The 21,617-nt window shown below is 33.6% G+C and overlaps 4 protein-coding genes and 1 pseudogene across 4 annotated transcripts; 3 read left to right on the top strand and 2 right to left on the bottom strand.

Moving 5' to 3' along the window:
• Positions 1 to 262: 262 nt before the first annotated feature.
• Positions 263 to 4,903, top strand: LOC107418372 (M phase phosphoprotein 10). Its single transcript, XM_016027058.4, has 13 exons — positions 263 to 1,059; positions 1,181 to 1,242; positions 1,507 to 1,624; positions 1,751 to 1,861; positions 1,987 to 2,124; positions 2,892 to 2,960; positions 3,099 to 3,140; positions 3,329 to 3,397; positions 3,509 to 3,580; positions 3,710 to 3,763; positions 3,864 to 4,005; positions 4,387 to 4,449; positions 4,530 to 4,903. The coding sequence occupies exons 1-13, from the start codon at positions 373 to 375 to the stop codon at positions 4,556 to 4,558; spliced, it is 1,656 nt and encodes a 551-aa protein (XP_015882544.3). The 5' UTR covers positions 263 to 372; the 3' UTR covers positions 4,559 to 4,903.
• A 3,022-nt stretch (positions 4,904 to 7,925) lies between these two features.
• On the top strand, positions 7,926 to 9,868 carry LOC107418371 (phospholipase A1-Igamma3, chloroplastic-like; annotated as a pseudogene).
• A 1,481-nt stretch (positions 9,869 to 11,349) lies between these two features.
• LOC107418382 (uncharacterized) lies at positions 11,350 to 13,834 on the bottom strand. Its single transcript, XM_016027069.4, has 5 exons — positions 13,520 to 13,834; positions 13,017 to 13,121; positions 12,478 to 12,733; positions 12,223 to 12,300; positions 11,350 to 11,812 (listed from the first exon to the last, which is right to left on the bottom strand). Exons 1-5 carry the CDS (start codon positions 13,562 to 13,564, stop codon positions 11,664 to 11,666), a joined length of 633 nt encoding a protein of 210 aa, XP_015882555.1. The 5' UTR covers positions 13,565 to 13,834; the 3' UTR covers positions 11,350 to 11,663.
• Positions 13,835 to 15,204: 1,370 nt separating this feature from the next.
• LOC107418381 (uncharacterized) lies at positions 15,205 to 17,208 on the top strand. Its single transcript, XM_016027068.4, has 3 exons — positions 15,205 to 16,534; positions 16,769 to 16,816; positions 17,012 to 17,208. Exons 1-3 carry the CDS (start codon positions 15,715 to 15,717, stop codon positions 17,050 to 17,052), a joined length of 909 nt encoding a protein of 302 aa, XP_015882554.1. The 5' UTR covers positions 15,205 to 15,714; the 3' UTR covers positions 17,053 to 17,208.
• Positions 17,209 to 17,493: 285 nt separating this feature from the next.
• LOC107418380 (anthranilate phosphoribosyltransferase, chloroplastic) lies at positions 17,494 to 21,381 on the bottom strand. The gene is made up of 10 exons (XM_016027066.4): positions 20,811 to 21,381; positions 20,516 to 20,659; positions 20,148 to 20,309; positions 19,952 to 20,035; positions 19,357 to 19,545; positions 18,536 to 18,626; positions 18,370 to 18,429; positions 18,129 to 18,247; positions 17,896 to 18,030; positions 17,494 to 17,796 (listed from the first exon to the last, which is right to left on the bottom strand). The coding sequence occupies exons 1-10, from the start codon at positions 21,018 to 21,020 to the stop codon at positions 17,788 to 17,790; spliced, it is 1,203 nt and encodes a 400-aa protein (XP_015882552.3). The 5' UTR covers positions 21,021 to 21,381; the 3' UTR covers positions 17,494 to 17,787.
• Positions 21,382 to 21,617: the final 236 nt, after the last annotated feature.

Raw genomic sequence — 21,617 nt, 5'->3', positions numbered from 1 at the left:
GGATTCTTTTCTTTAATTTTTTTACAGATTTGTTCTAAATTTGCCGTTCTTGTTAGAAATATAAATTTTGATTAACATAAAAAAAATATTATGATTTAAAGCCCATTTTGTTGCCATCTTGAATAAGCCCATAATACTACATTAAGCCCGTTTAAGCTGAGCCCATACCATAAGTCCATTAACCATTTTTCTTTTTGGATTTTTTTTTGGTTTAAATATTTCGTTGATTTTAATTATTTCTTCTTTTTTTTTTTCTTTTTCTTACGTGGAATAATTACCGGCTAAAACCCTAACTTCAAAAACCCAGAACAAAGAATTCAGAACCAGAGAAGTGTGAGAACACAACTGGCTTTGGCTTTGGTTTGGTTAGCCATGGCGACCACTAGCGAAGCTGGTCTAGAAGCCCTGCATCGACTCAGAGAGACAGACCCGGCTCAGTGGCTAACCGAAGATTCCACGATCAAACAAACGGCTCGCGCCGCTTCGCAGCAGCTTTTCTCCTCCCTCAGGCCATTCGCGCCCAAATCGCCTTTCGATCAGCTCTTGGTCGATGGTTTCGACGTTGAGCAAATATGGCAGCAAATCGACCTCCAAACCCAGCCTTTGTTGTCGAACCTCCGTCGGGAATTGAAGCGGTTTGAGAAGAACCCAGAAGAAATTAAGAAGCTTAAGCTGGTTGGACAAGGCCAAGATAAGGTTTTGGAAGAAGAAAGAGACGGTTTCGATGAAGATTTGGACGATTTTGATGTGGATGATGATGTTGATGAAGATGAGGATGAGGACGATGAAGAAGGTGGTGAAGAGAGAGAGAATGAGCGTGAAGAAGAGGAAGAGGAAGAGGAAGGCAATGCTGGTGAAGGGATAGAGGATAAGTTTCTGAAAATAAAGGATTTAGAGGAGTTTTTGGAGACTGATGAGGCAAAGGAGTACGGCTTAAAGAAGAAAGGTAAGAAGACGGAGGACAACAAGCAAAGCGATGATGGATTGGAGGATGAGGATGAAGAGGAAGATGGGCATGCTGAAGAATCTGAAGATGAAGACGATGAGGACAGTGATGAGGTATATTTTGGACAATATATGCGTATTTTCATTGATTGACCCTGTAGATGATTTTCTTTTTTCTACGAACCCTTGTTGGGATTTGAATTTTTTTTTTCTTTGGGTATTCTGCTCATTTTAGAATGGAGAGTTTGGGTTTGGCGATGATGAAGAGGACGAAACAGACGAGTTGGGAAATGCAAGGTGCTATATTCTTTTAATATTCTGTTATCATCCATTTTCTTCACTATGATATGTTGGTTCTGTGAGTATATTGTGTATATGAGTATAATGTTCACGATTATATGTTTGTTAATCATATTTCTATATTCGTGTTAATACCACTTGGGATGACAATTTCTGTTCTGAGACTTGTAGTTATACGTGAACAGTTATGGAATGTACGTTGTGTGACCACTAACTTTACATATATAGTATGTTCATACTAATTTTTTATGTCCTACGCAGATATGAAGACTTCTTTGGTGGTAAAAAGAAAAAACCATCTAAAAAATCCAAATTAATCGATAATTCAGAAGATTCTGCCACAGATGATGAAGAAGGCGACCAAATATTTGAAAATCAGGTAATGACTATATCTTTGGTCAATTGATGTTTAATCGGTACTATGGTTTGGTGGTTAACAAAATCATGTTTTCCTCATAAGAATTATTGACTGATGTGACTCTTATTTTGATTATTTTTATTGTAGAAGCAAAAGAACCTTTCTAAACATGAAAAGGAGCAAAATAAGCTTAAATCTGAAATAGAGCAGATGGAAAACGCAAACTTGGGTCCAAAAGATTGGACCATGCAGGGAGAGGTAATGTTGCTGTTTCCTATCAGGTTCACTGGTAGTTGTATAATTGTGTTGTGATAAATTGGCTTTGATATTATTCCTTAATCTAATTTGGAATTTTGTGTATTTGCTCTGGGTTTGGAAAACAGGTAACTGCTGCAAAAAGGCCAAAAAATAGTGCATTAGAAGTTGATCTAGATTTTCAGCATAATGTGAGACCTCCTCCTGTGATCACAGAGGAGATTACAGAATCACTTGAAAATATGATCAAGCAAAGGATTGCCAATGTAAGTACATTTGATATTAATAAGTTTTAGACCTTCCACTCATCTAATTGTTCTTTTATTATCGAAAACATGTAGAGTAAAGTCTGATTCATGATTGTGAGCTATATTTTGATTTATTATCTTGTATTCTAGCTGCTGCATTGATTATGCTATTGTTCTATATGCTTTGGAAATTGTCCACTTGAGGGTAGATGGTTTAAATAGCCTATTTTGTGAGATAGGTTAGAGTTCAGTCTTGAAGGTAGTCATAAGCTGACATACTAAGATACATACGCAGAATTCCCTTTATTGATTTTTATTTAACAATTTTTATCAAATTAAGCAAGTCCACTTTTATTGTGGTTAATTTTATATTTTTGGCTGCATAGTTAATCAAAGGTATCACTTGATGCACGTTGAATTGCAGGGAGAGGATATTTAGTGTTTGATAATTTGATCACTTTTTATAGTTACAAGCTTTAAACTTTGATTGGATGTCAGTTGAAACTTGAAACAATTAATGTCAATTGTTTGTTAAACTTTATCTCCCTTTTGCTTTTGACTTTGTCTTTATTGTTTGCATGATTTTCTGTTTTTAGTTTTCCCCCTCCTTTTTCTGGACTTTTAGTTTCATCACGTTTCAATGTTTTTTAATGTCCAGATTTTCTTATTCATTGTTTTTGCTTCTTTCATATTAGTGCTTCTGTCCCTTCTTATTTGTTTCAGCTTTACACCCTCTTTATCTCAGGATAATAGTCACTACCAATATTGCTATGGTGTTTTTGCAGAGACTATTTGATGATGTTCAAAAGGCTCCTACTCTGCCCTCTAAAGCTCCCAAAGAAATTAAAGAGTTGGTAAGCATTTTGTAAGTATTTTGTGTTAATATAAAATTTGTTGAATGCTTTTCTTTGTTACGGTGCTTCTTCTGAAGCTAACTTGTTTCTTTGTCTATCTTCATTTTATTTTATTTTATTTTTTTTAAATATATACAGGATGAGAATAAGAGCAACAAAGGCCTGGCCGAAGTTTATGAGGTCTGTATTTCCTAACCCATCATTCATCATTTAGCCTACTCCCCCTCCTTTATTCTTTCAAATTTCCTCTTCTCTGGACTGGTTTTCTTTTTGTCTTAGCATTTAATTTTCGTATGAAAACTTGTTTTTGCTTACTTTGATATATTCATCTTCGGATAGTGCAATTTATTCTGTCTCAAATTTTGCAGGAAAAGTATGTTCAGGAGACTAATCCAGCTTATGCCCCACCATCATTTACTGATGAGCTGAAGACAGAGGTAAAACTGACTTTAATGTACCTTTGTAATATGCATGTCTGCATGATGATTCCCTTCAATTTTGGATTTTAAACTCTATAGGTTAACCTTGTCGTCCTAATTTTTTATCAGGCAAGCACGCTGTTCAAGAAACTTTGCTTGAAGTTGGATGCTCTATCTCATTTTCACTTCTCTCCAAAACCTGTATGCTTTTCAATAATTAAAACAATTAATCTATATGCATTTAAAGCTAACAGTTCAGATATATGTTCTATCAACAATGTTTTATAAAGTATGCAGTGCTAACTTATAGATACCTTCTCTTTTGGATAGGTTATAGAGGATATGGCTGTACAAGTAAATGTTCCTGCTCTAGCCATGGAAGAGGTAGGTGGCGCTAAATACTTATTTCATATTATCATTATTGAAGTACAATTTGCAAATCAGCAATTGAGTAACTGAAATCTGTGATGTCTTTGATGGACAGATTGCACCCGTGGCTGTATCAGATGCAGCAATGCTAGCTCCTGAGGAAGTGTTTGCTGGAAAAGGTGATGTTAAAGAAGAAGCTGAACTTACACAGGCAGATAGAAAGAGGAGGAGAGCTAAGAAGAAGAGGAAATTTAAAGGTACTCATGGATTAGTAGTTAGTCACTCTTAGTGACCTTAAACTTCTAAATAATATTCTATTTTCCTTGGTGTGGCTTATAGCTTTTGCATCTCCTTGGAAAATGAAAAACTATCGGTTGGGTGATTGTTAAGAAATTAGTTATGTAGGATTTACTACTTGGTTTCATTTCAGCAACCAGTAAGCTTAGATAGATAAAAGAAGTCCGGTTATTACCAGTCACTTGATGGCTATCTGTTTGAGTCGTTTTAATTAGAATATTACAATTGTCTGATTGACTGTGCACTGTCAATTATTTTGCTTTGGCCCTAATACTTGTTTCTCTTGTTTATCTCCTTTTTTTGCTTGATAAAATGTCCAACTCACTCATTTCTGTATACAGCTAAAGCAGCAAAAAGGAAGCAAAACTATGGCCAAGATAACACATTGCAAACCTATGATGATGGTAACCTTTAAGTTGGACCATTGTTCTGCAAATAAATACGATTATCTTCCTTGGTACTCAAAAAGTTCTTAAATTTGCAGGCAAGGAAAACAAGAAGCTAAAACTTTAAAGGTATTCATGGATTACAAGTGGTCAGACAAATCTCATTTCCTTTACTACCAAAGCATCGTCATCAAGTTTGCAAAGAAATCTTGTGATGTAACTTACTCAAACTCGCTGTACTTGAAATGCTGGCTTAGCAACATTGAAGAAACCTTCTCCAAGTAATGCAAAAAGGAAAGCAAAATCACCCACAAGGGAACTCATGTAGAGTCTTAATATTTATTTTCCCCTGTAACATCAAATTTGAAAATGAAATTTTGGTAGGTGATATAGGCGGCATATTATATATTGTTGTGCAGACTCTCTATTACATTCGTATAATCATAAGAAAGAAGTTCAATTTTATTATTAATTTTTTTTGGTTTACAAGCGGTTCAATTATATATCCTCATTTTCGGTTTCATTTATTCTCATTCCAGTTTCAATGTTCATAATACAATTTAATCATCGGCTTCTCGATAAATCTTTCTCTTTTTATTTTTCGTTTTAAGGTTTCGGTGATAAATTTGAAAATAATCTCACCGATTCTTTTTTTTTCAATTTACTTTTTTCAGAAGGGATTATTGAATAACATATATATGCCTGTTAAAAATAAAAGTAAAAATTACTACAAAAGAAAAAAAAAACATAAAAAATAAATTATATTCATTGTCATCATTCAATACCACATTGAGGATCCTTGTCGATGTCACAGAAAAAAACATTTAAAAGAAAAAAGAAAAAAAAAATTCCTTAATGAACAAGATACCACTGAGGCTGAGTGGCCTAGGTCTATTTTCTAGATCCGTCAGAAAAAGAACCACTTTTTTTTCTCAATCCTTTCATCTGGGATAGTAGTATATGGAGCTAGAATCTCTTCCTCTGTTTTCTCTTCAAGCTTCTGTTGAACCCAGCCTGTTACAACATGTAATTTCTATATCAGCAATTCATTATATTCTCAATCCTCTAATGCTTTCTTTCATTTATCCTTCTCTTTTATTTTATTTATTCATTTTTTTTCCTTTTCAATGCCCGGAGTCAGTTAGGGCTCTAGTAATAAAATGTCACATTCTTATGCCCTCCAATAAAGTCTCCTAAGTATATGAAAAATTAAGTGCTTGCTAAACACTGGCTTTTATCATTCTAATGTAATGTGATATTCCTATGCCTCAAGATCAGTATTTGTCATGTTTGCAAATCACCCAAAGAATGTCTTGGAAAGAAAATGAAAACTTGATAACTCAAAGCTCCAAACTTATTACCAACTGGGGAAGCAAACAACTGCACCAAGGAGCGAACCAATCATAGCATTCGTTGGAGTGATCCTGGCACTGATTTATAGTAGAAAAAGAAAGCAACTTAGATATGCAAAATGTTCTTTTTCTCTTTGCTTAGGCATTCAACTTTAATACTAGTCTGAGGGGCTAAGAGAGTGAAGAGGTTAGTCTAAGACAAAAAATTCGGTGAGTTTGAATATGAAAATTTGGCAAATAAGGCAGAACTTCATACATAGCAAACCAAGTGTAGCAGCAATCAGATTTTGTAAACCATAAAATGCAGCGCTGAACATTCCAAAGCACAATCCACCAACCATCGAGGTCTTAGCAAATCGAATACTAAATTTCTTCATCGCATCTCTCATTAAACGGTATTGCTCATGCTCGTCTGTCTCTGAACTCATAAGCTTCGACATTAATTCAGCATCCTGGTGCAGCCAAAAAATAAAAAATGAAAAGAGGAAGTCTCACTGACAAGTTTCTCACTCACAACTTTCATTTTTTTTTTTTTTTTTCATATTATGTAAGTGGCAATGAATCGCAAAATTCAAATGTTGCAGTAAAAGGAAAAGAAGCGCTTACGTTTGAGACATTTTCTTCGGATTTTTTCGGAGTTTCCATCATAAAAATGTATGCTCTAAATATTCTAGTGGGCTGAAAAACATAGGGAGAAGGAAAAATAGTCTTCTTTTTTTTTTTTTTTTTTTTTTTTTTTTTTTCATTTTTGGAGATTGCCTTTGGAGCGAGAAAATGAAGGACATCAAAATCTCGCTACTTTCTCGAGAGCCAAACAGAGGAAGCCGTTACGCCTGAACTCGAGCAGGTTTCGTGAGAAAAAGTACTTCACTCCTCCCTTGCTACGACGGATCTACTAAAAGCGGCCCATGATTATTTCTTTTTCTTTTTTCTCTTTTTACTTTTCTCCTTTTTTTTTTTTTTTTTTTTGAGAAAATAAAATATTCAGGACCTAAGTTTTTTTTATTGAAATTGTCATTTTTTTTTTAAATTATAATATCCCTTAATTGATTAATTGTTAAGACTTATATTAGTCATTAATTCTAATCCCATGCTCACCAACAATATCCTTTTATTATTCATTAATGATTTTATTAAATATTATACAAATATATAAATATATATATATATATATATATATTATAGTTCTGATATACTGGATCAGAACTATCTATGTTAAATTAAAAGCCATACCTATTACATATAATAATAATAATAATAATAATAATAATAATAATAATAAACTAAAATATCATGTAAATAAGACATTGAAGATCTTTTGTTGACGGCCCAAAACTAAATAAGTGATAATAATAATAATAATAATAATAATAATAATAATAACTATTATTATTAGTTTCAAAAAAAAAAAACTATTATAATTAATATATATAGGATGAGAAAAAGAGCAAGAATGACCTGGCTGAAGTTCATAGGTCCATATTCTTTGAAGTGCAATGTGCCTTGATCTAGTATCTATAAAATCAATTCACGAAATGCTAATTAAATAGAATTGTATTAAATACTTCTGCATTTTATTTTATTTTGCAACATTTTTTATTTTTTTAGATACCAACCTATCAATAACCCTTTTAAAATTTATGTCCTATATTAAAATTTTATTTTAGAAAGTAAAACTGATATATATATATATATATATATATATTTTTTTTTTTTTTTATAACAAAATCAATTTATCTATAATTTTGATTTATTAGGAATATAATTCACTGAACATGTAATGATATGGTAAATATTAAAAGTTGTTATTTGTTCAATTAGAATTTTAATATTAACTCATTGGTTGAAGTTAATTTAGAATTTTATACTTTACTAGGTATATACTTATATATATATATATATATATATATATATATGTATGTGTATATATATACACACACGCCCTCATAATCATCATTACAAATATTGTTATTCATGATTATACTTCAATAGGTATCTACTTGATATATATATATATATATACATAAAAATATATACACACGCCCTCATAATCATCATTACAGATATTGTTATTCCTGATTACACCCATTGGAAGTCATCCGTTAAAAGAGCATGGCATTATAATGTATATAAATATTTATAATGTACATAAATATTTGTCAAAAAGGCAAGTGAAATAACAAATTTTGATATTCCTTCACATGGCTTCTTCACTGCCATGCCTTAAGAACCCCAATCATACCCTACCCAAAAACTCTAAAACTAACCTCTTCCCAAGACAACATGATTATTATTACCTTATAAAATCCAAAACTCTCATCGTTTCTGACAGACAACCGATCTTCTCATCACCAACGCTCAAAAAAAAAAAAAAAAAAAAAGCATCCGATGTTCTTCAATATCAGTTTCAAGTGATTGCTATGCAGAAACAGAAACCATTTTAACCCCACAACTGGATCAAGACGATGATGATAATCATGATGATGAGGAAGATCCTGAATCCCTTCTCTTCCACGAGGACCAGAGACCACTGAGAGATATCTGGAAGGAAATTCAAGGAAACAACAACTGGGAAGGACTTGTAGATCCATTGAATTCCCATCTACGAAAGGAAATCATCCGCTATGGAGAATTTGTTCAATCCTGCTAGGATTCCTTCGATTTCGACCCTCACTCCCAAGTACTGCGGCACATGCAAGTATGAAGGAGCACATTTCTTCGAAAAGATGGACATGGCGGATCGAGGCTACAAAAATCAAGCCGATATCTGTATGCAAAATCTCAAACATCAACCTTCCGAATTTCTGGAAGAAGTCGAAAATAAGCAGCATTTGGAGCAGGCATGCAAACTCGATGGGATACATAGCGGCAGCAACCGATATGAGGACGAGATCAAACAGTTAGTCCGCAGAGACCTAGTCATTGAATGGAGAGGCACTGTCACTTTCCTCGAATGAATTTACGACCTCAAAGATATTCTCAGGCCGGCTCATTTCCGTGACGGCCTCGACGACGATTCAATCATCAAGATCAAAATCCTTTTCTATGACTTGTACACCAAGAAAAAGCAAGCCTGCAAGTATTGCTCATACTCTGCTCGAGAACAGGTCCTCGCAGAGTTGAAGAGGCTAATCGAACTCTACCGCAAAGGGGAAGAAGAAGGAGAAATCAGCATCACCATCACCGGACACAGTCTATGGTGCTGCTTACGACATATAAAGCCAAGATGACGACGCCAAGCATAGTTGGAGACGAAGCCGGAGAAAGATAGGAAAATTCCAATCACAGTGTTCTCTTTCTCACAGGTCCAAGAGTTAGTAATCTCCAGTTTTCAAAGAACGGTGTGATCATCATGAGGTAGATGTTAAGGTGCTAAGAGTGGTGAAAGTTCATGATGTTGTGCCCGGAATTCTAGCAAATGGGAAGTTTTCATCATGAGTTTCAGAACATAGAGCAGGAAGCCATTTCGTTTCCATGGAACTAGCTATATGCTCATGTTGGGATGGAACTAGCACTTGATCACACACATAATCCGTTTCTGAAAACCTACAATAAAGGACCTTGGCTGTGCTCACAATCTTCAAGTCCTTTTTTGCATTTGATCACGGCGGTTTTTGTTAGCCATCAAGAAGGATATAGCCCTTGTCAATAAGAATTGTGACCTGTTGATGATTAATGAATATGGTGTGCCGCCGAATTGGAGGCAAGATGAGAACAAAGGGATGTTGAGGAATTCTGACGGCCGGTGGGTTTTGCCGGAGAGACCTACAATTGATGCTCATCCACCGGATATGGCCCACCATCTTCCACAAGTAATATTGCTCAAGATTAATGCAAGTTCACCATGAAAACTAGCCGCCTACTGCTAAGCTTTGATGATTATAAATTTTATGTTCTGCACGAAAAATTCTGTGTTTTGCAAATTTGAGATGTGTGGTGGTCTTTGTCTGTTTCTTGTTTTTATTTTAATTGTAATTAAAAAATGTCCTCCAAAATTGTCCTATTATTATTTTCTGTGCTAAATAATAATAAAAGGAATGAGCAAAAAGAGAAAGCAAAAATGGTGGTAGGGTTGTCACCACAGTGATTTGGCCTCCTTTACTGATTCAAGGTTTCATGATCTTTGGGTCAGCAACTTCATGCAGTAAACCCCAAACGCAAAGACCAAACCAAGGAGCTTCCACTTAAGTCCTTGCCCAAGGTTTGAAGAGGATGGATGACATTCCAGGCAATTGTGGACGGAGTTAAATGGTAAATTAAGTGTTTCTTTGGGTGAAGAATTAGATTTTAAATAATGTCTATTAATAGTGCACATGTCACTAGCTAATTATTTGTGAATGTGTACCAAGTCATATTCCATTTTTATTTATTTTTTATTTTTTATAATTTATAGTCCATGTTGGTATTTGACGAGAGTGCAACACGATCTTACGGATTCTGATTTCATTCATTTAATTAGTAATGAATATATTAACTTAAATAAAATCCATCAAAGTACGTAAAACAAATCTCTTGTGAAATAATTAGATTAATTACAGAAAAAGCAACATGTAAGCATTTGTGATATAATTAGATTAACTATAGAAAAAGCAACATGTAAGCATGTGTGTAGGTCATGACTAGTTACTAGGATCACCTTCTTCCTACATCCTCTCAAAGTCATGAGTAATTATATATCAGTAACTACCTACTTCAAATGAAACCTGCTCTGCGTAAAATCAGTAGGCAATGAAGGGAGTAACCCACTTGGGTTTGTATAGTGTATGCTCTTTTGAGTTTGTTATTGATATGGGATTTTGGTTTGCATTTTTTTCCCAACAATCAGCCCCTTGAATAAGGATCACATGCCCATTTTCATTTGGTACCCCTTTAACAATACCCCCATCTCGTCGAGAGATCTCCCATTGCGGCTATGGCTCCTTACTGCATCACCAAGAGTTTCATGGCATGGAACCTCCATATGGAGGCTAGCATGGAGGTTCCCATCGTTCTACCACCTCAACATGAAATTTCATCATCTAGTTTGACCATCAATCATGAAGGTCCCCATTACCCTAGTACCTCGAGAAAGTTGGTACACCTTGACAGATTAATAGACATCATTTATATTCTAATTATTTGCCTTAAAAAAAAGAAAAAAAAGAAAAAGAAAAAAGAACCCTAATCTACAATTTAGCTCCATCCACAATCGGCTTGATTGTCATCCATCCTCATTCAACCTTCAACCTTGGGCAAGGCTTTAAGTGGAAACTCTTTGTTATGTCGTCTTTGGTGTTTGGTTTAGAACATGAAGTTCTTGACCCTAAACATCATGAAACCTTGAATCGACAAGGGAAGCCAAATCACGGTAAAGGCAACCACTATTTTTACTTTCTATTTTTGCTCATTCCTTTTATTATTATTTAACAAAAATAAAATAAAAAAAAAATAAAATCAATTATTCGAAGCTGCACACTTTCAGGCTCTTAAGACAATTTTGCAAGTCATTAATTTCAATTAAAATAAAACAGGAAACAGACAAAAACCACAAATTTTAAATTTGCAAAACATGGTATGGACGAACCACTAATCGAACACGATAAAGACCTTTTTAAATCTACTTTCTTATTGATGATACAAATTTTAGAATGAGATTGGCCAATGTGTACCAACTCACATTCCATGTTGGTACACATTATGCACCACAAATTTCTCTCAAAATTTAGGTGGTCAATATTTTTATTTTCTCTACTCGAAAAACCCGCTACACCTAATGTACAACATGTTGTCATTCGCAAAATTCAATACCACACTGAAGATCTTTGTTGATATCTCAGAGAAAAAAATAAAATAAAATTAAAAATGGAAAGCAAAAACAAAAACAAAACAAAATTTCTTTGTTTATGTGCTTCTCTTATTAAAATTTTCTTCAAGCCTCTCAATTGCAGCACCAACACCACTTTTTCTCTCATCCCTTTCATCTTCTAAGTTAGTAGATGCTGAAGGATTTCCTTCATTTGCTCTCTCTACAAGCTTCAGATGAGCCCACCCTGTTACAAACAAACATGCATCTTCTATATCAATAATTCATTCTATTCTCAATCCTCTCAGCTCTCATGTTTATTGTGTATTCTTTTTTTCCTTTTTTTTTTTTTTTTCTAATTTTTATTTTCAATCTCTGCCGCCTGCTGGGTCTCTAAAAACTGCTGCAAATCTAGAAAAACTCGATAAGAATAAAATGTTGCATTCACTTACCTGCCAGCAATCTCCTAAAACCATCCTACAAAAAATGAAGTGCAGCTAATTTCTGTTTATAATTCAATTTAATGTGATATTCCTATACCTCAAGGTTATTAATTACCCAGCAGAGAATGTGTTGGAGAGTTCAACAAATTGAATAATAACATTTACTGGAAAGAAAATGATATTTGGTAACAACTCAGAGCCCCAAAATAATTACCAAGCGGGAAGCAAACAGCTGCACCAAGGAGTGAACCCATCATAACATTCCTCGCACGCCATTGGAGTGATCCTGGTACTGGTTTACAATTGACAAAGAAGCAAGTTAGATAAGCAGAATACCACATTTCATCAATTCTTTTTCTCTTTCTTTACAGGTTAGGCATTTCAACTTTAACAGTAGTCGAGACAAAGAGAGTTAAAAGATATAATTGGGGAGTCAAATAAGCTTGGCAAATAAAGCATGATTTCATACATAATAAACCAAACGTAGCAGCAGTGGCTGAACCAGCCCCAACAACATTGAAGACATCATGAACACCCCGTTTCTCAGCAAGCAGATTTTGTAAACCACAAAATGCAGCGGTGAACATTCCAAGGCGTACTCCACCAACTATTGAGCCCTTAGTGACTCGAATAAATCTTTTCTCCATCGCATCTCTCATTAAACGGTATTGCTCACGCTTGTCCGGTGTGCTCCCAAGCTTCAACATTACTTCAGCATCCTTGCTCTGTGAAAGAAACACGAAGTCTCACAAGTTTTATAAATATGATTAAAATACAATGTCAAATAACAAATCTTATATGGACAAGTAGTAGTAGTAGTCAATATTCAACAGATTCCACATGAAACTATTAAGGGAAGTAAAAAATTCCTAAAACAGCCAGCATCCCAATGTGAAGCACGTAAAATCTTTGAAAAATGATCATTTTATTCTATTGAGAAAAGCATTTAGGTCAGTTACTAATAAAAATTTATAGCTTGGAAGCATTATTGTCTAAATGGAAACTTACAACTGAAGCAGATGCCTCCTTGCTACCTCCATACAACATGCCTGCAAATACTCCAATCACAGTTGCTGTGCCCCAATTCACAGTTCCTGGCACTCTTACAGAATCCTAATTTAAACAAATTGAATTTAGTCTCTATAACCAAAATAACCCAAATTAACATATCCAAAAATTCAATAGATTCAGATACTAAACAATATCGAGAACCACCCAATTGAAGAAATGGTCTTTATTCATTGACATCAATAGTTATTTCAGTCAGTTCAGCTAAGCTCCTAATTTTTTTTTTTTTTTTTCCCCAAATGAATTGCAAGAGAAAAGGAAAACCCAAAACACCGAGAATTGAACAGTAAAAAAAGTTCAAAAAGATGAACAGTTCGAATCAAAACAAGAAATTTTCTTTTGCTTTTTGGAAGCCCGAATTCAAATATTCATGCGGTATATGTAAGTCGCAGATGAATCGAAAAATTCAAGTGTTGTAGTAGAGAAAGAGAGAAAAAGCTTACATTTGAGACACTTTCTTCCGATTTTTCAGGAGCTTCCACCATCATAAAAAAAGTATGCTCTCAAATTTCTAGTGGCGAAGGAACATAAGAAGAAGAAAATATCGTTTTTTTTTTTTTTTTTTTCTTTTCCTGAATTGTCTTCGGAGCAAGATAATGAAGGAAATCAGAGTTTCTTTCACTTTCTCGTCAGCCCAACAGAGAAAGCCGACTGCTTTTGTGAGAAAAGTCGGGAACTTGGCGGCGAGTTCAGCCCTTTGTTGGGATCTACTTCCCGAAGTGACAAATATGGCTTTTTTTTTTTTTTTTCAACAAACTACAATATATCAGGACATAAATTTTTATTTTTATTTGTATTTAAAAGAATGATTATTTAAAAAAATATAATTGGTAACTTATAGGCATTTTATTTTATAAGTATTTAGAAGTATATTTAATTTAGAATTTAAAAATTTTTTAAAATATTTAGAAATTTAATGGTATTAAATTTATATTTTAAAAAAATTTATAAATTTAATAACATTTAATTCAAATTTTATAAAAATTAATTAAAATTTAGATATATCTAATTATAATTTTGTAAAATCCTTTTAAAATTTATAAATATTAAAAAAGTTATTAATTTTTAAAAATAATATATTTTAATAAATTTAAAAAAATTTTAAAAATAAAATTATAAAGAAAATTATTAATATGAAATTTTAATTTTATCTTAATAATTTTGTTGAATTCTTATAAATTTTTTATAAAATTTATAAAATTTCATAACAATCCATCAAATCCTTTAAAGTTTATATAATTCATTTCAAATCTATTAAATTCTAAATTAAATACAATCATTTAAAAAAAAAAAAAAGTAGAGTAACAACATATTTTATTGTAATTTTTTATTATTATTTACATGTTATAAAAAAAATACTTTATAAAAATATTTTTATTTTACGAAGAAGATAGTTCCAAGGATTCAGCACTTCTATTTATACTATAAAAGTATGGATTCGAATTATATAGATGTAGAAATTTAGAATTATTTGTAATGTAAAAAGAAAAAAATGTTTTTATTTAATCATAGTATTTTCCATCTAATAAGTAACAAAAATATTTATACATCCTAAAACAAATTGTTTTTCTTTTTTGTCAATGTACACCATGTTGAGTACAGTAATTTCTGCACGATACCAAATTAAATTGGATAAGTAATCCTGTTATATATAATTGTAATAATAATATTAGATTTATCAAATCAAAAATTCATTAATTAAATAATATAATAGTTATAATATAATAGTTGATATGGTAAAATTTAATTTAGTTATTTTTTATATTTATTTATTTAAAAAAATTTATTTTTTTATATTTAAACTATATAAAATATATCAATTAATAATACTTTTAATATATATTTTGGGCATAATTACCATTTTATATAAGAATTTTTAATTAAAATTTTTTATTTTATTTTTTTTATAAACATTTTAATAATAATTTTTAAATACTATTTAACATACAAGTTCAATCCTTCACCTTACTTTTCCTTATATTAACGAACTAAAACAACAATGTATAAATTTTAAAAATACAAAACAAGGAAACATCTAAGAATATCTTACAGCAATATCAACCAGTCCTATATCAAACTGGAGTGAAGTGAATGAATGTCACACCTTCCATCTTTTGTGCTCTGATGGTTGAGTGTGGTGGGTTCACATCATCAAGAGCAAAAGTTTCAATGGGGTTGGTAGAGGGAGGAAGAGAGAAAAGAATAGAAAGAATGTTTTTAATTTTCGTTTTTTTAGATTCTCAAATTTGAATCGAGTTTTTAGTACTATTATAGTCATAGAGAAGGAAAGAAAAAGAAAAGAAAAAGAAAAGAAACTTGATCATAAAAAAGCAAAAACCATGGCCATGTTCAAAAAGCTCTCCAGCAGCAGGATTTCAAAAAGCCACTCCCTCAATGATTTTCAATCAATCCCACCCAAAAAAAGAAAAGAAAAGGAAAGTAACAATCCCATTAACAATTCTCTCTCAGATTCTTAAAGAAATAACATGAATAAATAAGCCCCCCCCTCTCTCTCTCTCTCTCTCTCTTTCATTTCCCACAAACCCATTGCAAAAGCAAAGTATCCTCAATTCCCCATTTCGCTCACTTACTCACTCACTCTGCTTCATCTTCTTCTTCTTCTCTGCAACAAACATCCATGATCATCCCCATTTTCACCACCTTCTTCTTCCTCACCCAATTCTTTCAATTGGGTTCGACAACCCACACCAACACCTGCAGATCCTTCTGCGGGAATCTCACAATCGACTACCCATTCGCACTCCAATCCGGATGCGGACACCCGGGTTTCCGAGACCTCCTCTTCTGCATGAACGACGTCCTCATGTTCCACATCGTCTCCGGATCTTACCGTGTCCTTGACATCGACTACGCTTACAATTCTCTCACCCTCCACGACCCCCACATGTCCACCTGCGACGCCATCGTTTTGGGCTCCAAAGGCAATGGCTTCGCCGTCGAGCCTTGGCGTGTCCCCTACATGAACCCCACCCCCGATAACGTCTTCATGCTCATCGGCTGCTCAGCCCAATCGCCGCTCTTTCAGGGTTTTCCGGCGAAACACTTGCCTTGTCGGAATGTTTCCGGTATGGGCTGCGAGCAGTATTATGGTTGTCCGGCTTGGGATTCCGTGGGTGGTCATACTCATAAACCCCCGGGTTCTGCGTTCGGGTCGGATCCACCCCAGTGCTGTGCGCTGTCGTTTGACTCCATTAAGGCCATCAATCTTACGAAGCTTCAGTGTGGAGGGTATAGCAGTGCTTATAGCTTGGCTCCTTTGAGAGTCGATGGGCCAAACGACTGGTCGTATGGTATACGTGTGAAGTATTCTGTTCAAGGGAACGAGGAGTTTTGTAGAGCGTGTGAGGCTACCGGTGGCACGTGCGGATATGGTACGGACGGTATTAGACAGTTGTGTATGTGTGGGAGCACAAATTCTACTTCAAATTGTGACACAGGTAAGTGCCGAAAAGAACGTGTTATTTCTCTACTATTTTTTTTCATTGGGCTACGCCGAATGCTGGGCAACTGAATCTGGACCTTTAGATCTGGGTTTTTTTTGAAGGTTGGGACCATCTAAAAGCCCAATATATTGAGCCTATATTGTAACCCAAAAGCTTCCCAATGATATATTATAAATTATTGGCAAGGCATTGATTAGGTGACTGACTATTTGTAAACATGAAATGCAGTCAAGTCATCATCAAGGAGGATTTACTCTGCAGTGGACACACTATCAGGTACCTTGGCTTTCTTCAACCATAATTCATAATCGTTCAAGATTTTATGGAGCAAATATATTTTTACCATAACCTATGATTTTATTTTCCCCATCCTTGGAGCAACCAGAATAAACTTTTTATAATATTTTTTTTTTCATTTTAATATACAACAATATTGATTTCCTTAATTTTTTAAAAACATACATTTTGTAGGATTTTTGATGTGTTTGCTGGCATGGATGGCAACCAACTAATGTTGAGAGAAGGAAATGCAGCATCTGCCATGCATCAGAACCATGTAAATGCCATTGTTATTTCATTTGGAGTGAAGAGATTAAACACATTTTTTGAGTTTTCTTTGCACTTTCAATTCCGAGTTCATAGATGGAGAAACATTATAGATTCATTTACATTTCTATTGTTTACTACTATTTTTGGATATGGAATTACATAATGTTATAAATTACATAAAATTTGAAATTTGAAACGTGTGCACTTTTTTTTTTCATTTCAAGACTGCTTAAATGAGGTATGAGAAAAAGTAATAAACATGTAATCTAAAACCGACATATTTGTCGACCATGGAACAACACAATCCACTGTTTGCTAGAATAATAATACGAGTTCAAATCTAAGATCTCAATATATACATATCTATATATATATGTGTGTGTGTGTGTGTAATATTAAAAAAAGAAAAAAAGATCAAGACATATTTTATGAAGTTAAAAAGCAGAATACAATTATTTGTTATATGTAAATTGATTTGGCACTAGAAGATGATCAACCATGACATCAACCATGACACCAGCGTATCAAAAATTTAAACACCATAAAATCCTTTCACGTATTTATTTTTTATTGTATTTGCCTTGAACATTGTTGTCTTTGACAATGATGATGAACAATATGGCTTTCAGTCTCTACAGCTCCACAAGCGATAGATATATTCACACCAAGTACCAGACCTCCTCAACATGTCTCTACTTTTAAAATTTCTGCAGCATCAAACGAAGCAGGGGTTAAAGGAAACTGATATTGAACATGGAAAATTTTTTGTTGTTAGAAGCTCAAAATCATTACTTGGTTTCACTTACATTGGAGATGTCTATCCATTGATCAAGTGTCTCCATAGCTTTTCCTGATAATTGTGTCTCGCGGGCCAGAGCAACTCCTTCAGCCAAGTTGCTCACACAGCGGCTAACCAAGAGAGCTGCTGCAGCATTCAAGACCTGTCCATCGTTTTTGGCCATGAAATTTGAGTTCTAAATCACAGAAAGTAACTGATAATAAAAGTTAGTTTGTTACTAGTGATCGAAGTAGAACTTACAAGTGCATCTGCAATGGCACCCTTCTCCCCTGACAGTACACGCTTTAATACCTCAGCATTATACTGGGGGTCTCCACCTCGCAAATCGTCTAGGGTACAACGAGGAATTCCAAAATCCACTGTAGAATAAAAATTATCATTTTAGAAGATTGAAGTAATTAACAAATCGATGACATACCTGAAAGGAAATTTAATGAGTAATAAAAGAGTGAAAGATCAAGATATAGAGCAATATTCTCACATGGATCAAAGGAGAACTTCTCAATCTTTTCTGGTGTAACATCATAGATCAGCCCAGGTCCTGTATGCGCAATAATAATGTATGACTCAGACAAAGTTATCGTAGAAATTAGAACAAACTGACAATTAAGTCTTTCTATCGAAATGCGAAAAGACGGGGATTTTACCAAGGGGACTCATCTCATCCAGGCCCTCTGAGTGAACAACTAATGCTCTTTGCATACCAAATAATTGTAAAGATTTAGCCATCTTGAGGACCTATCCAAGGTATAAATTTCAATTAATCAAATGCACATGGAAAAAGCTCATTTTAAAGGCAAAGTCTAAGCTTCCTGTAAATACTTATTTCCTAAGTGCCAATGGATTAGAATATGTACATAATCAATGCACTCTTGCACAGGAAGTGATAACCATAATCAAGAAAAGAGAAAACTTGGTTCTACATGCTCCTCAACTTTAAAGTACAGAAGACTATGCGTATCTACAAATCAGGCAATCTCTGCTCCGATAAGATTTCATTTTATATTGAGCACAACTTGAAGTACGCTAGTTGAACGACAAGCCTTAAAGTAAGAGGAGTGCTCAAAATTTTAAATCACATATGTTATTTTTTATTAAAAAGATACCATCGTCTTGACAAATTGATGACCGTATTTTTTTTGGACCGTACTGGAAATCACCGTATCATCACTTCAAAGAAGTAGTTATCATGTTTGCAAAATCTCCACAGTTTTGGTTGATCTTATACCAGGACAATTCAAATATAGACCCCAATTCAACAAAACTATTTGAAGCAAAATTTTAAATCCTACAGTATAGGAATTTAAAATAAAACCTTCTATACAACTAAGCAGAGTGCTAATAACAATATTAGCATATCAGATATTATAAAAACATATTATCTACCAGTTAAAAAGACATAGTAGATCCATTTAAAAAAAGATAATATAAAAGTGAAATTAAATTAAGAGATGCAGTTTTGTCTTACCAAGTCGTCAGTGTACACACCAACAACAGCGAAAGGTACATTTGCCGGGTTCAACATTGGGCCCAATATATTGAACACAGTTTTTACTTTTAGCTTTTTTCTGATAGGCCGGACAATCTTCATTGCTGGATGATAAATTGGAGCCATCATGAAACCAATTCCTGCTTCATTTATACACCTTTTTACCCCCTGTTTGAATAAAAAATATTACCAAAATTGAATGGCCATCTGCTTATATAATTTGTTTGGTCAAATTTATGACTCTGATCACTTGTCAAGATATTTCTTTAGGGTATTCTCCAAAAGTTCTTTGTTCTTTTAATAACAAGTTCAACAAATATTTGCCTTTAGGTAACAAAAAAGAAAAGAAAAGCCAAAAGAAAACACAAACACAAAGACTTCTCCATGTTAAATTGTACTGCTTATCTTTCATCGCACAGATTCAAGTAATAGGCCTAGATCTTTGGCATTCAGTATCTGTCTTTTGCTACACAAAAGTTGCAATCAAACCAAGAGATTTAACCATTCAAAACTAATTTGATACATACTATACCACCAATCCAACAAACAAAAATCAACTTTTGAATATACCAACCTCAGGGCCCAGGTCAATAATTACTCCAAGTGCTTCTAACACATCAGCACTTCCACAAGCAGACGAACTTGACCGGTTTCCTTGCTGTAAAAGAAAAAAGGAAAAAATAGAAGAAAGCATTTGAGCAATCTCTATTAATTGTTTATACAACTTATGAACAGAGAAACACATTCAAAGAATAAGTTATGGATTTCACCTTTGCAACTTTGGCACCACAAGCTGCAGCAAGTATTGAAGCACCGGTGGATATATTTACTGTGTTTGCACCATCTCCACCTGTTCCAACAATGTCCACCACATCAGTTAAGCCTTCTACCTTCAGACTATTATTGATCATTGCCCTTGCCAATCCCACAATCTGCCATTAAAATCACACAACCCACCCAAAAAAAAAAAAAAAAAGGTAAATATCAAACTACGCCCTCACTAAGATTTGAAAAGTAATTTCATAGAAATGCTTTTCTTTTCTTAAATAATTTCTAAGATTTGACGGAGAGATTAATAAACGGTGTCAAAATGCTGGAAAAATATCAATGTACTCTTATGAATAATTATTCTACTTACTTCCTCATAAGTCTCTCCTTTCGCTCTCAACAGTACAAGAAACGCACTGATCAAAGCCTCATCAGCCTCATTCAACAAGATATTCAATGAATTTTCAGCCTGTGACTCTGATAAATCCACGCCGGTTATTAAAGAGTCAATCAACTGCAAAAGGAAAATAAAAATTATAAAAAAAAAAAAACCCACAAAAATATAATCACAAACCCATTTCCAGTTTTCCCCCGGAAAAAAAAAAAAAAAAAAAAAAGCCAGAATTGAAATCTAACATCAAAAAGGAAGAGAACCCAATTCGAACCTCACTGAAGGAAGTCGCAGGTGGGCTTGAATTTTCACTGACAATGGGCAGAGACCGAAGTCCAGTGCTCCCACTACAACCCAAGCTTCTTCCATTTCTATTGTGAATCAAAGCTGGAAATAGAGGATTTTGTTTCTGAATCTTAGCGCATTGAGACGACAATGAAGAGATACCCACCACGGGCTGTGGAAGCTTTAAGCAGATTTCCATTGCAAAGAAAAAATAATAATAATAATAATAATAATAATAATAAAGAAAATTGAAGAATAAAGAAGTGAACTTCTTTGCACTCAGATCTGGTTTGTGGGTCTGCTTTTATCCGACAAGATAAGCACGAAACGAGGCACAGAAACCGAAACTGAGATTTAGGAAACGGCTCGACTCTCCGCCATTGTTTTTGTTTTCTTTGTTTGCAAAACCGGCGTTGAATATTAGCATATTGGCACAGAAAAACATTGGCCTGTCCTCGTACCCAACCACTAACAATATTTATTTAAAGAAAAAAAAATAAAAAAAAGAAAAAAGAAAAAGGGATATTAAGGTTTCTAAAACAATTTTCATATACCACAATCTTGTAGACAGAAAATTGTATAGTGGCTTTGGATAAGCTCAATTGGTAACAATGGCTGTAAAAGTAGTAATGACTATATATGATAACTGTATGATTGTATATTTAAAATATTTTTATACAAATAAAAATAGTAAAATAATGTTCAAAATATTTTAAATATCATATATTACACATATATGAAAAAAAAATTATTATTATTAAAAACTGATAATCGTTGTTACCCCATATATGTTATT

Source organism: Ziziphus jujuba, chromosome 2 (assembly GCF_031755915.1).
Source record: "Ziziphus jujuba cultivar Dongzao chromosome 2, ASM3175591v1".
NCBI lineage: Eukaryota > Viridiplantae > Streptophyta > Magnoliopsida > Rosales > Rhamnaceae > Ziziphus > Ziziphus jujuba.
The sequence above is the reverse complement of the archived record's forward strand: the minus strand, read 5'-3'. Positions and strand labels throughout refer to the sequence as shown.